Here is a 12,535-nt window from a genome sequence, read left to right as displayed (position 1 = left end):
CAGGATTCCCACAACTACCAGCACTGGAACACGAGGGGGGGAGGGACAGCATTAGCATATGAAAATTTGTAAAAAAGAAGCAAAGTTCACTAATATGTGTTCAGAGAAAACATTTTGAACTGGCACATCAAGACCATTACATATTTCACAATAAGTGAACTGATAATGTTAAATGCCAGATACGGTTGGTTGGTTGGTTGGCTTACGGAGCTTGACATCCCAAGGAGACTCGGGCTATAAGAGATGCTGTAGTAGAAGAATGCTCCAGATAATTCTGACTACCCGGGGTTCTTTATTTACCCGGGCTTCTGATGTTGCACAGTACACAGGCCTCTATCGTTTTACTTCCACCGAAATAAGACTCCTGCGACTGGGATTGAACCCACACCTTTTGGGTCAGCAGCCGTAAGTGCCAGATCTATTCTTCAACTTAAGAGCTAAAGTGTCAACTTACCCGCGAGTTGGACCCACGGACATCCCAGAAAGTGATCCACCACCTCCAGAGGCCCCACCTGTGGCTCCCTCAGGAAAGCCGCCATACTCCTGGGCAAACTCAGGGTCAAAGTTGTGGGGGTCATACGGCTTGTTCAGACCCTTGATAGGAGCCTGCGAGTGGAATGGTGCACACAATGTTCAAGTGGGGTTCAGGATGGAATGGAAGAAATTCAAAGCACAAACAATCTCTCGGCAACTTTTGATTTCTTTCATATTTAGTGGTGTATGTTAAACCTTAATACAACAAAGACGGTAAAATTGCAATTTCCTTTATTATACACAGTAGACTCTCATTAAACGAAACCTGAAGGGACCAGGAAAACATGTCCCGTTTAACAGGAGTTCCGTTTACCAAGAGACGAACTGGGGTGCAGAATTCGGGTGCGAAACCAATCATATCAGAGGCAGTTGTTCCATTTAAGCAGCAGTTCCGTTTAACAGATTTCCATTTACTGAGATTGTACTGTATTTAAATTCACCCTTTTATGCAAATTATAGTCACCTATGGATTCTTTTTCTTACATCTGGGGTTTTACGTGCCAAAACCAAGTTATAATTATGAGGCTCGCCGTAGTTGGGGCGCTGACGAGAGAGTAACTAGCTTTTTCGTTGACATCTGTTTCCTGAAGCATCGGAATAGCTTGCAAGATAAGTGAGAGTTCATGGTGGTTAGTACCACCACCTCTATGGCTGGCTACTCATGCTTGCCACTTGCCACATGGCGACAACAAAAACACCAAATCTTGGCACCTTTCCCACAATACCGACAGTTTCCTCAAGAATTTCCTTCATGCAAGTTGGCCCACTTGGCATGTTTTTCACAATGCTGAAGGAGTGTCGTCGAGTTCATTGTGTCATAACAATTATCGTAAGGCGGTTTTTATCGCAAAGTATTTCTTACCACTCCAACGATGTCGCATATCTGCTTGATGCAATCCACCACCACTGAAGGTGAGCCAGTGACTTTGACAATGCGCTCGGTGGATCCTGGACAGCAGCTGCCATGGACTTTGATGTTGGCACCTGTGGACTACAATGTTACAAAGAAAAAGAGAAAATAAACTCGTCAGGCAGACTTGCAGGTGAGGATGGCTTCACAGTACGTTCAGAGGTTTTAAGAAACCTTCCAGTGTTTTGCATACATAAAAAATTACTGCTCTAATGTTCATTACACTTTACGAGGACACAATCAAACAACTGCACCACTTTTACGTGGCAGGCACAATGTGTTGAGGAAAATGCCGTGTAGCGCGCAAGCTATTTTTCCTAGGTACTGTTAGTTGTATTTGCCCTTTGTATGCTATAAGGCACGAGCCAGTGAAAGATTAACTGTAGTTGATTTTCCCAAACACTGCAGAATACTCTACCGTTGTGCATGAGTAGATTGTTAGTTCTTACTAAGTACATCAGCTGCCGACTCTACTGCTGCATGTGAGCGGTACAGTAACCCTTTGCAACATGGTGTCCTCATTCAGAGACGAGACTTACTTTTGCCATTTATCTGCGCTAGAGGCAGGGAAGAGATCGCAAAAACTGAGCTAGTCGCAAATAAACATTCTTGTTGCATGATGTTCCTTTATATCACTTCTGGGTGAAATATTTTGCTACACATGATTGCTCTGGTGAAGGCAGTACAGTGTTTAACGAGACATTGGATATCGGGCGGTTCGGCAGGAAATATTGTTACCATTTTACGAATGCTCGCTGCCACCAGGTAACTATCGCATGTAATTTCAAGTGTGTTGAACTCTGTGAAGAAATATAGCGTGACTGAGCGTGCAATTATTAGATTATTATTTACATTGTATTTACAATTAATTGCAGTAAAACACACTAAAATTTATTCGAACACTTCTGCTTGCTTGGTCTCCAGAACCCTGGCATCAAATTATGAAAATTTCACGCATTTATAGATAGTTGATCATAATGTGTATTGAAGGGGGGCAAGATGCCAATATTCTTAGTAAGAATGAATGGTCTACTTTTATATCATATTAGCATGCCTACTTCTTTTCCATACTATGAACAAGTCGACCAACCTCACGAAGTTCCTTGATGCGGCATCCTGCGCGACCGATAATACAGCCGGCATGGCTCTGATGCATGAGCAGGCGCATTTCACTTTCCGACCCTCCATTCTGGCCGGTGTGTTGAGCAAACTGCATGGAACGCTATGCAAACAGAGACAAAAACGGTCACGGCACTGGTTTGTTCGAAAACAAGACATCAACAGAGACGCCACGGTGGCGTGCTCGGTATTCATTTCAGTCAGCTGATGCTAGTTATTACACGAGGCTTTTTGTTCTCTGCTGATTTCAAAATATGGCTGTCACAGACAGGGCATGTAATTTAAGGCCTCAATCTCAAAAATCCATGCAACGTACAACAACAATAGAAAAAATGAAACCTGTAAAAATGAGAAAGCAATTTGCATCCTATGTTCACACGATGGCCTGCAAAGACTTTTCACGAAATATCATTTATGCTGTGTGGTTTGACAAATCTAGCAAAAACTGAAAATTTTATCGTGCTTGCTCAGCACTTGTGGCTTTGTTTATTTGAGAGGCTACTGACTAAGACAATAATAAAAACGTTCTACATAGTTATGTCATTGCAAGGCCAAGTAAGCTAACTGTACGGGTTGTTTTCTGTATTGGTCGATTCCGCGAAAGATAAAAAAAGGGTGCATATTTGATGTTTCGGATTTTCCTGATAATTTTGTATGTTGTGCACATATGACTGCACAGCACGAAATCGCAGATCGTTTTCAAATAAAAAAATTTTTCAACACAGGAAAATTCTACAAGTGTCGCCGGTTGACGACGACCATTTTACGAAGAGTGCGTTTTCGTAAATTCGCAATCACGCTGGCAGCCACTGAAGCTATATATTACAAATATCTTTCTTTTTGGCGGAAGTAGAAGTAAAGAGGAAATAACTCTTATCATTTCATAGAATTCTGAGCAAATTATGTATTTTTAAAAATTCACGAAAAACGCTGCGTTTTTGAAAATCAGTCAAATTTGGGACGCTATGGCTAATTCTGTGAACATCTTAGCTTGTTCATATTTGCAGTATGAATAGGCCTTTATGTAAATAATGAACCTCTGCATTTGTCTTTCTCTAATAATTTTCAAAGTAGTAAATTTTCATGCTCGAAACACCAAAAAAAATCACAGCATATCCACGGAGTGAATGATGATGAGTGGGCGAAGCTGCGGAGGTTCATCGGTAAACCGTGAATCTTCCGTGAATTCTGCCCAGTACATCATCACCGACGTGAGATCGGGCGCGTTTATACTAAAGGTTCGATGAGTTATGACGACTTGCAGCTCACTTTAATTTTACATGTACGCTGTGAATTTTCATTGTTTAGAAAACCATTGCTTTAGAAAACACCTTGCGTCTTTCGTTAAGCAGCTGGCGTCTTTTTCGTTTTGCTTTAGAAACATCTGGCGTTCTTTCGTTTTGTTTTTACAAAACATCTGGCGTCTTTCGTTGGTTTATTTCATCAATCAACGGCGTTTTGAACAAAATTTTTATTGTTTAATCACGCACAGGAGAAATCTCACCAGGCACTACCTTGGAGGTAAACAATGGCTGCTAATGGGAATGAGAGACAGAAGAAGTCGGCTTTTAGCTAACACTTACACTTCTACAGAGACAGAAGAATTCGGCTTTTAGTTAACGCGCACGCTGCGAATTTTTTATTGTTCAACAACGCACAGGAGAAATCTCCCACCGGCACCACCTTGGAGGTCAAAGGGTAAGACTTGTTACTCACTACTACGAGCACGACGAGGGACGAACGGGTGCCGCCTTAAGGAGCTTCGCCCCTAAAAGAGAAAAGTGCTCCTCAATTCGAAAATCTATAATAAAAAAAACCCAATCTCAATTTTGTTCAAAGTCCCCCAAAATGTTCTCAAAGGACTGCAGAATGATATTATGAAAAAACATGTTGCATCATTTTTATTAGAACAAAAGCAGAAAATGTCAAACATTGCGTTTCCAGAGCGTGGTGGCTACTGCGTAAAGGACATCTCTAGTAACAAGAAAATACAGTAACACGTCTTTTTTCTTCTCTGAGCTTCGCTAAACAGCAGTAATGATCTATGGTCGGAAATTGGGAACTGTTTTGTAAAGAAAAAGACCGTTCCAATTAAATGCATTCGCGTGGTTTGCGACTTCACGCCAGTGTTAGACATCCCTCAGTCCACAGTAGGCACTTTCAGTTGTAGCCTCCTTTTCTTTCATCTATTTCAGTTGAGTATAATTCATATCTTGGGTGCTAAAGAACGCATTCCCTCCATGCGTCTCTTATGATGATGTGCTGTGCCAGAATTGAGAGATTGGTATAAAAACCAAGGTCTCTTCATGAATGAAAATGAATTTCTGGAGAGCGGTCGCCAAGAGGTGTGGTTTTTGTTGGCCCAAATGTGTACGTTGTCAAACCTTATGTGATCAATGCACAGTTTAAAAAGAATCGATTACGTGAAGATTGGTGGCAGCAGTTCTGGCCACGGACAAAACACGTTTTGTTTGCATTGCATCTGCTTTGTTTTGCATCTCCTTCTTTCTCTCGAAGCAGTGCTGGCAGATCTGGTCTCCCTCTTGATTTGAGCGCGCATCCTGCTTCATGACCCTCCGCTAAAGAGAGCCTCGATCCGATATCTTCTACATAACGACAATTCCGCTGCAGCGCAATTTTCTTTTTGTGCACCATGAGGCAGTCCGTACAAAATCTCGGTCATGGCTATAACGCCTACCCATAGCCACCTTCAGAGCGTAGGACAGTGATCGCACCAAAGTGAAGCCCAATTTGGATGCTTAACTTCTATCTCAGGTGGTGTTTGGCTGACTGGCACAGCCGTGCTCGTTGCTGTCGTCTGCTCAGGCGGGCGTCTATCGCGCCGCCCTTTGCACCTGTCCGCCTAACGCATGCTACTCCGTTTACACGAAGGCGTGAAGCGCGGGCCACTCGATCCGCCACACGATCCGCACGGTGCGGATCCAGAGACCGGGCGGGAGAGCGACGAGCGGTGAAAAATGTATCCTGTAACCAACGCAATCGACACCCCAGCCTTTTCTCGTCGACAAAGCCTGGCAAACAATGTGTGGCTGTTGTGCTTAGGTTGCACAGCGGTACTCGCCGTTCACCACTGCCGCCATTTGCGATTTCTCACATTCTTACAATGCATGATCGACTCAGCTACACAAATTTCGCGTTTAGCTTCGTTGCTTTTATATAAGCGCATTTACTAAAAAAAAAAAAAAAATTATCCAGAGGAATGAAAATGTCCGTGCTGCCCGTCGACGAGGAATATAAGTGGTGTCGCAAATGCATTTAATTGGAACGATCTTTTTTTCTTTACAAAACAGTTCCCAATTTCCGACCATATATCATTACTGTTGTTTAGCGAAGCTCAGAGAAGAAAAAAGACGTGTTACTGTATTTTCTCGTTACTAGAGATGTCCTTTACGCAGTAGCCACCACGCTCTGGAAACGCAATGTTTGACATTTTCTGCTTTTGTTCTAATAAAAATGATGCAACAGGTTTTTTCATAATATCATTCTGCAGTCCTTTGAGAACATTTTGGGGGACTTTGAACAAAATTGAGATTGGGTTTTTTTTATTATAGATTTTCGAATTGAGGAGCACTTTTCTCTTTTTGGTGTTTCGAGCATGAAAATTTACTACTTTGAAAATTATTAGAGAAGACAAATGCAGAGGTTCATTATTTACATAAAGGCCTATTCATACTGCAAATATGAACAAGCTAAGATGTTCACAGAATTAGCCATAGCGTCCCAAATTTGACTGATTTTCAAAAACGCAGCGTTTTTCGTGAATTTTTAAAAATACATAATTTGCTCAGAATTCTATGAAATGATAAGAGCTATTTCCTCTTTACTTCTACTTCCGCCAAAAAGAAAGATATTTGTAATATATAGCTTCAGTGGCTGCCAGCATGATTGTGGATTTACGAAAACGCACTCTTCGTAAAATGGTCGTCGTCAACCGGCGACACTTGTAGAATTTTCCTGTGTTGAAAAAATTTTTTATTTGAAAACGATCTGCAATTTCGTGCTGTGCAGTCATATGTGCACAACATACAAAATTATCAGGAAAATCGGAAACATCAAATATACACCCTTTTTTGATCTTTCGTGGAATCGACCTATTATGAAACTTGATTCACTTCTAGTGAAAAAAAAAACAAAAGAAAACAATGCTACATTTTTGCAGGATGACTTAATTATAATGAAGTTTTGAGATCGAAATTTTTATTTCAGTTAGATAAAAGTTATTTTAATTTAGCCGTATCACAGATAATACTTCATTTCTCTAAGGATATGCCACAAGGCAGGGACATGCCTTTACACTTCTCCCCCCGTAATAACACTATTAAATACTTGTTTTTCCCTAGGACAATTACCATATGGAATAAACTTACTAACGAAGTTGTTCCACAACCATCCTTAAACCTTTTTGCTGTGCACCTCCTGTAGTGATTATATGAATTACGTTTCATGTGCTTGCACTTGTTTATTTTAATTAGTGTAGCGGTTATCCTCCAGTAGTGATTATCTTGTAGGTAGTGCTGATTTCCTTAATGCCCTTGGGCCTGTTCATTGTGAACCATCTCTTTTTTTCAAAAGCGCATACTTACCTCTCCTGCATTTATTCTTACTTGCTTGCCAATTTGTAAATTCAGCAAATGTATATCCACTTAGCTAAAGCCTTAAGTGAGGGTTGCAGTATAGATAAATAAATAGGAGTGTTTGTACCACACTCTCCAGCCAAGAATGATGTCATCAGTTGGAGCAACTGGTATGTACAAGGATAAAGAAACACTGCTGCTTCTCCGCATGAACTATTAAGCACACTGCAACGTCCACTGCACGTGCCAAACAGTACTCACGTCGTCCAACTTGGGAATGATGTTGAGCAGAATTTCTCCGAGAGTGTCCAGGTCAGCCACGATGGAAAGGATCCTGGTGTCGCAGGAAGGGCAGCACCCGGGGCAAGAGGGTACAAGACACACAAAGGGATGCAAGGACAAGGACACAGAGGCAGAAAAAAAGAAAACACCAGCCGCCACACGGGTGCTACAGGAAAACAGCCTGCCTGCCTGTTCGCCCATGACTGATAAGACCACCCTCCCTGTTCACTCCAAGACGGCCTGCATAACCATTTTTTTTTCTCCCCTACTTCATTTTGCTCCAACGAAAGCTAGTTCACTAACTTGTTCATCCTGATGCTTAATTAATCATTTTTCATAATGCACAGAGGGTCTTACTCATGCCCAAACAAATTCTAACTTATTGCAGTCAAGATGCAAGCTACCACCCACAACTATCGCGAACTTGATAAGGTTCTACCTCTGAAGTTACATTAAAACACAGTATTTGTTAGGGCTATAGCTTTACATGTCCTAATTTACAGCCTGTTATCAGTGCAGAGTCCTTTGGGTATTAAAAAAAAAATGCTATCACCCGAGCACCTCCCGCATAATGCTTGGATTTAAATAGTGCATAGAAAATGCCCTAAAAAACTGAGAATTACGAAACACTGCAAAAACTACAGGCCTGATGCACCACAGGAGCAGAGTCCCCATCCTCGTCCCTGTTTTGTTAGTAAGCTTGGGGCACACATAAGAAAGGATTGTAAGACACCTCGATACCAAGAATTGGTTAGTCTTTCTCAACCCTTTTTACTTCTACAGAAAGGAAAGCAGTGGCAAGTAAAATATTCTGGGCTAAAAATTAGACTGGTCTTTGCTTTAAGTAGAAGTTAAGATTATGGCAAGTACAACTGCTACACAGCTACTACTAAAAAAAAAAAAATTCACATTTGCTCAATAGTGCTGCCAAGCTACACATGGTAATATGAATGTCCAAAAGGGAGAGCGTGGGGGCAAATCAACCGTTATGGCAACAGGATTGATAAGATGATACGATCAAATCTAACAATGGATATGATACTCGCTGTGCCTATCTTACAAGTATCTGATATTTATGTATCTACCTATACTATGCTGTGCTTTATGAAACAGTGTGCATTGGGAAAATAAATATGAACCAAAACAATTTCTGCAGGCATGGTGCTATATAGGCGATACATTCAACAGGTCCAATATCTTGTAACTGTTATTCAACTGGAGTGAACTTTTGTGTCTTCTGAGAGCAGTATAATAATAACACAGTGCATGGATGGGCGGCACTGCAATGCTGTTAAAGAAAAAAAAGTGCTTTTTATCAAGCCTCAAAGAGGAGCTCGTCAAGCCGGCGGCCCGAGTGGGGGGCTCCGCCAGTGGGAGATAGCGCAAGAAGGGAAACGGATGAGTTCCTACCGTTCTGGGCCGGGGCAGTCTGGCACGGATATGCTTGCTTTGAACTGCCCCCCGAGGGCAGGGGAGGACAGAGGACAGATCGGCACAGGGGCACGTTCGGCGTGTTTGATTTTCGGGGTCAGAGGGGCGCAACCGAGAAGAGGGGGTCCGCCATGGAGAAACGGGGAGGGAGAGAACACAACACGTTGCAGGGGAAACGGGGGACTCGGCACCTGCTCCCACCTTTTTGTTATTCACTACATATGCGCGCGCTACATCTCAACTCTTTCCACCTCCTGTTCACTTTTGTCTCACATTTCTCAAGACATGAACTGTGCCCAACTCCCTCCTCCTTTTAACCGTTAAAACTCGGCCACACCACTTACACCACCAATGCTGCCACCACCACCACCGTTGCCATCACCACAAGCACCACCACACTTTTTTTAAGCACACGGCCAACACACGATCACTGCCTGCAAGCAGTTGCACTGTTTCCACGAGGCTTTGGCTCGTATAAATTCAGAATGAAGCAAATATCTCAAGCTGTGGAATGGTGCATGCTACTTGCAAACAGCAGAGTTCCCCAACAGAGCTGCCAACTGGCTGGAACCCTCGGCCTGCACGCTCGCAATCGGGCCACAAAACTGTAAGCAGTGTTCTACAAGCATGGAAATCATCTTGCTGCTCCACGCTAAACATGCACAAAATGAGAGCGAGGCTCTTAATAGCACTGCCATTGTCCTTCAACGGTCAGGCTAAGTACGAAGTGAACGCAGCAGCAAGCTGACAGCTCCGAAGGACAAAACCTAGCACTGCATGTCTGAGCTCTCTCGCAATGCACGTAGACAATCCGTTGCATCGAGTATGCATGCAATTCTAGGCAAAAAAGGCTAGCCACTTCATTTATGCAATAGCCAACAACACCATTGTTACTGGCACAGAGCCCAAAGCTAAACATGTTCACTTGGGTAGTGCGCCCAAGCCTGTTCCTAAAAGGTGGTTAGAATGCTAAGAGATGCCATAGCTAGTGTGTTATTACTAATAACAAGGCAACCTAGCACTACATAGAGCACAAAGAGCAAGTGCATTGAGAAAAACAAATGCATCACAACAGGCAGAGAAGGGCTTGTTACTGCAGAAGCGTGCTGTTAAAGTACTAAAGGAAACTCCTTAGCAGCCTTCAAATTGATCCTGCAAACCCATGCGGCTCTTCCTACTGCATTTAAGGCTTTCGTACTCACAAATTTTCTGCAATTTATAAACAGTATACGATTTGTGACAACTCAAACTCAAATTGGACAAATTTCAGAACTGTGATTGGGCAACAATAATGTGCATTCTGTGCTTTCAGCAGTTTCCTCTACATAAGCACAGTAACATAGCTATAGCTAGCCATATTAAGGAGCTGATATATCTCAATATGTAAGGTAACAAGATGGCCTCGCAGCGCATTCTTAGCCATAATAACTGACGTTTATGTCTAGGTACTTATCTTCTGTGCCATAAAGTATCTTTTGGCTTTTCCATCAAGTAGGATATTTCTTTCGAAAGTTGCAAAATTGGTTGCATGCTTACCTTCGTTGTACAATGGCTTGTGATCTTGTTTTAGAGCTTATCTTATACAAGTATGCATCATTTAAAGGAAAACTTGCAGTCCCAAAGAGTTTGAATTGGCATAAGTGGACTGTGACTTAACAAAACAAGAACAAATATGAGCTAAAATTCAGCTTTAGTAATGCAAGCAATGCTAAGAGTGCACATAACAGTTAAGCGATACAAGTTGCGATTTTGCTTCTTATATCACATGACCGCTAACTGAGTAACAAGGTGCCTCGCAGTGTTTAGCTGCACAGTGTTCAAACCAAAACAAAATTTTGCAAGTCTCAATCATTCTGATGGCTGTCGTGAGAACTTTCCAAGCATGCTACCATACTCCACTATTATCAGCAACTATAAAATGTCATGCACGTTGCAAAAATACATGCAGGCATGCAATGTCGTCAATGGGCAGACTACACACACACAGCTCGACGGATACAGTCAAGGACAAACTGCTGTTTGCTTCTGCGACAACATGAACTCTTAAGAGGGAGTTTGCTGTATCTTATACAAGAAATGCTACTACTTAAGGGTCCTTAAGGCGATCCTCCTCACCTCTTAGTGACCACCTATTCAAAGGTCACTAAATAAGTTTACCGCTATGCTAATTTATTTTTGAAAAAATTATATTAACTAGCAGAGAAAACAAACACCCAATTTCGCCTTCTCAAATTCCTTGCTGAAACTCTTGCACCCAAATGTCAGAGTGTAGTCTCAGATTTCAAAGGACCTTCTCGCATACACTGCAGTGAACAAGGGTTTTTGACACTTGCTACGTTGAGCCGAATTCTTTAAGACGCAATGTAGTCTTCCTTTACAATTACGCAATTGGCCAGAATTAAGCTGACACAGTAAAGATCCCTGACGTAGTGCCACCTGTCTTTCGTTATGTTATGGCTTGATGAGCCTCCTGTTGCAGTTACGAGTGGCTCTTTTCTCAATGCTTAAGCGTAACTTTCTGATACAGCCAGACTCAACGATACTATTTAGTGTCCTTAGAAGGTTTCACCATATAGCACTTAGGTTCTGCATGTGTATAACAAGTATCAATGCCTTTGGCCTTGGTTTAATTCACTGCGAGTGCACACGATGCAAAAATGACTAATTAGGTTACAGGCATGTGCCAGTGCAGTTATTTCCTATTGTTGCAGAAAATTTCTTGGCACAGGTAATTACGAGGGCTGAGCATAGCGTGACATCGAGTTAATTAGTAAACGAGCACGAAAAACTGTTATGCAGTCGGCAGTTGGTAGTAACACAAAGTCATTCCCATTTGTGTACGAACAACCGTGTTCCGTCGAGGGTGCATGGCAAGGTGCCCAAGTGGCCATGCAATACAGGCAGCCAAGATGCATGTCAACTGGAAAGCCAGCAAGAATGAATGAAGGACCACAATACAAAAGTCAGCTCACCTCTTTCCTCAGGCTGTTGATGTTGGAACCACCTTTGCCAATGATGGCACCGGCATTCTGCAGAGAATATGTAGAGAGAAATACAGTTAACTTCTGCCTAATGTACGTAAACTCATACAGCAATAAGCTGAGCCTGCGTGAGAAACTACTATTCTGCTTCATGTACGGTGACATCATCAAGTATGTTAAGCATGTTGCAACAAGTGGGAGGAGAGATCTCGTCTGCATTGGGAATTTTATTATTACTTCAGCACAATCAACTGATGACATTACTATGCACAGGTGACATAACGTACATATTACCATTGTGTAATTGTTTCTACGGTAGACGCTTTAGGCTTACATGTTGAAGGAATAAGTAAAATACTAAATTGTGGTCGGGAGTCAGACAAAATTCCACCTGGTCGGGGAAAAGCATAGTGAAATTTAAAAAAAAAAAGCTGGCCAAAGTAAAAGAGAATTTTAAAAGATTGCTAAGAAGGCTCCCGTGTGGGAGCCGAAATGTCTTATAATATATTGTGTCTTTTACCTAGGTTGGCGTTTTATTTTACAATATTATGGAGTAACATTTTTCAAGCTGCACATTATGTTATGAGGGACACCTTTGTGGAGAGCTTTATGCAAGCTTTGACCTCCTGGGTTTCTTTTATAAGAAAACGTGGACACAAAGTGACATTTCACTGCCACTGGGA

At 42.1% G+C, this 12,535-nt stretch overlaps 1 protein-coding gene across 1 annotated transcript in view; it reads right to left on the bottom strand.

The window, feature by feature from the left end:
• Positions 1 to 12,017, bottom strand: part of LOC119376959 (heterogeneous nuclear ribonucleoprotein K) — a 39,516-nt gene extending 27,499 nt beyond the window's left edge. The window contains exons 1-6 of the mRNA XM_037646616.2: positions 11,844 to 12,017; positions 8,851 to 8,894; positions 7,420 to 7,492; positions 2,535 to 2,666; positions 1,397 to 1,525; positions 455 to 606 (exon numbers count right to left, since the gene is read on the bottom strand). Of these exons, the coding sequence (XP_037502544.2) occupies positions 455 to 606; positions 1,397 to 1,525; positions 2,535 to 2,666; positions 7,420 to 7,492; positions 8,851 to 8,894; positions 11,844 to 12,017 (704 nt within the window). The remainder of the gene's footprint in view (positions 1 to 454; positions 607 to 1,396; positions 1,526 to 2,534; positions 2,667 to 7,419; positions 7,493 to 8,850; positions 8,895 to 11,843) is intronic.
• Positions 12,018 to 12,535: the final 518 nt, after the last annotated feature.

This window comes from Rhipicephalus sanguineus, unplaced genomic scaffold (genome assembly GCF_013339695.2).
Source record: "Rhipicephalus sanguineus isolate Rsan-2018 unplaced genomic scaffold, BIME_Rsan_1.4 Seq2987, whole genome shotgun sequence".
Classification (NCBI taxonomy): Eukaryota; Metazoa; Arthropoda; class Arachnida; order Ixodida; family Ixodidae; genus Rhipicephalus; species Rhipicephalus sanguineus.
Note: the sequence above shows the minus strand (reverse complement) of the source record. Positions and strands in the feature narration are given on the sequence as shown.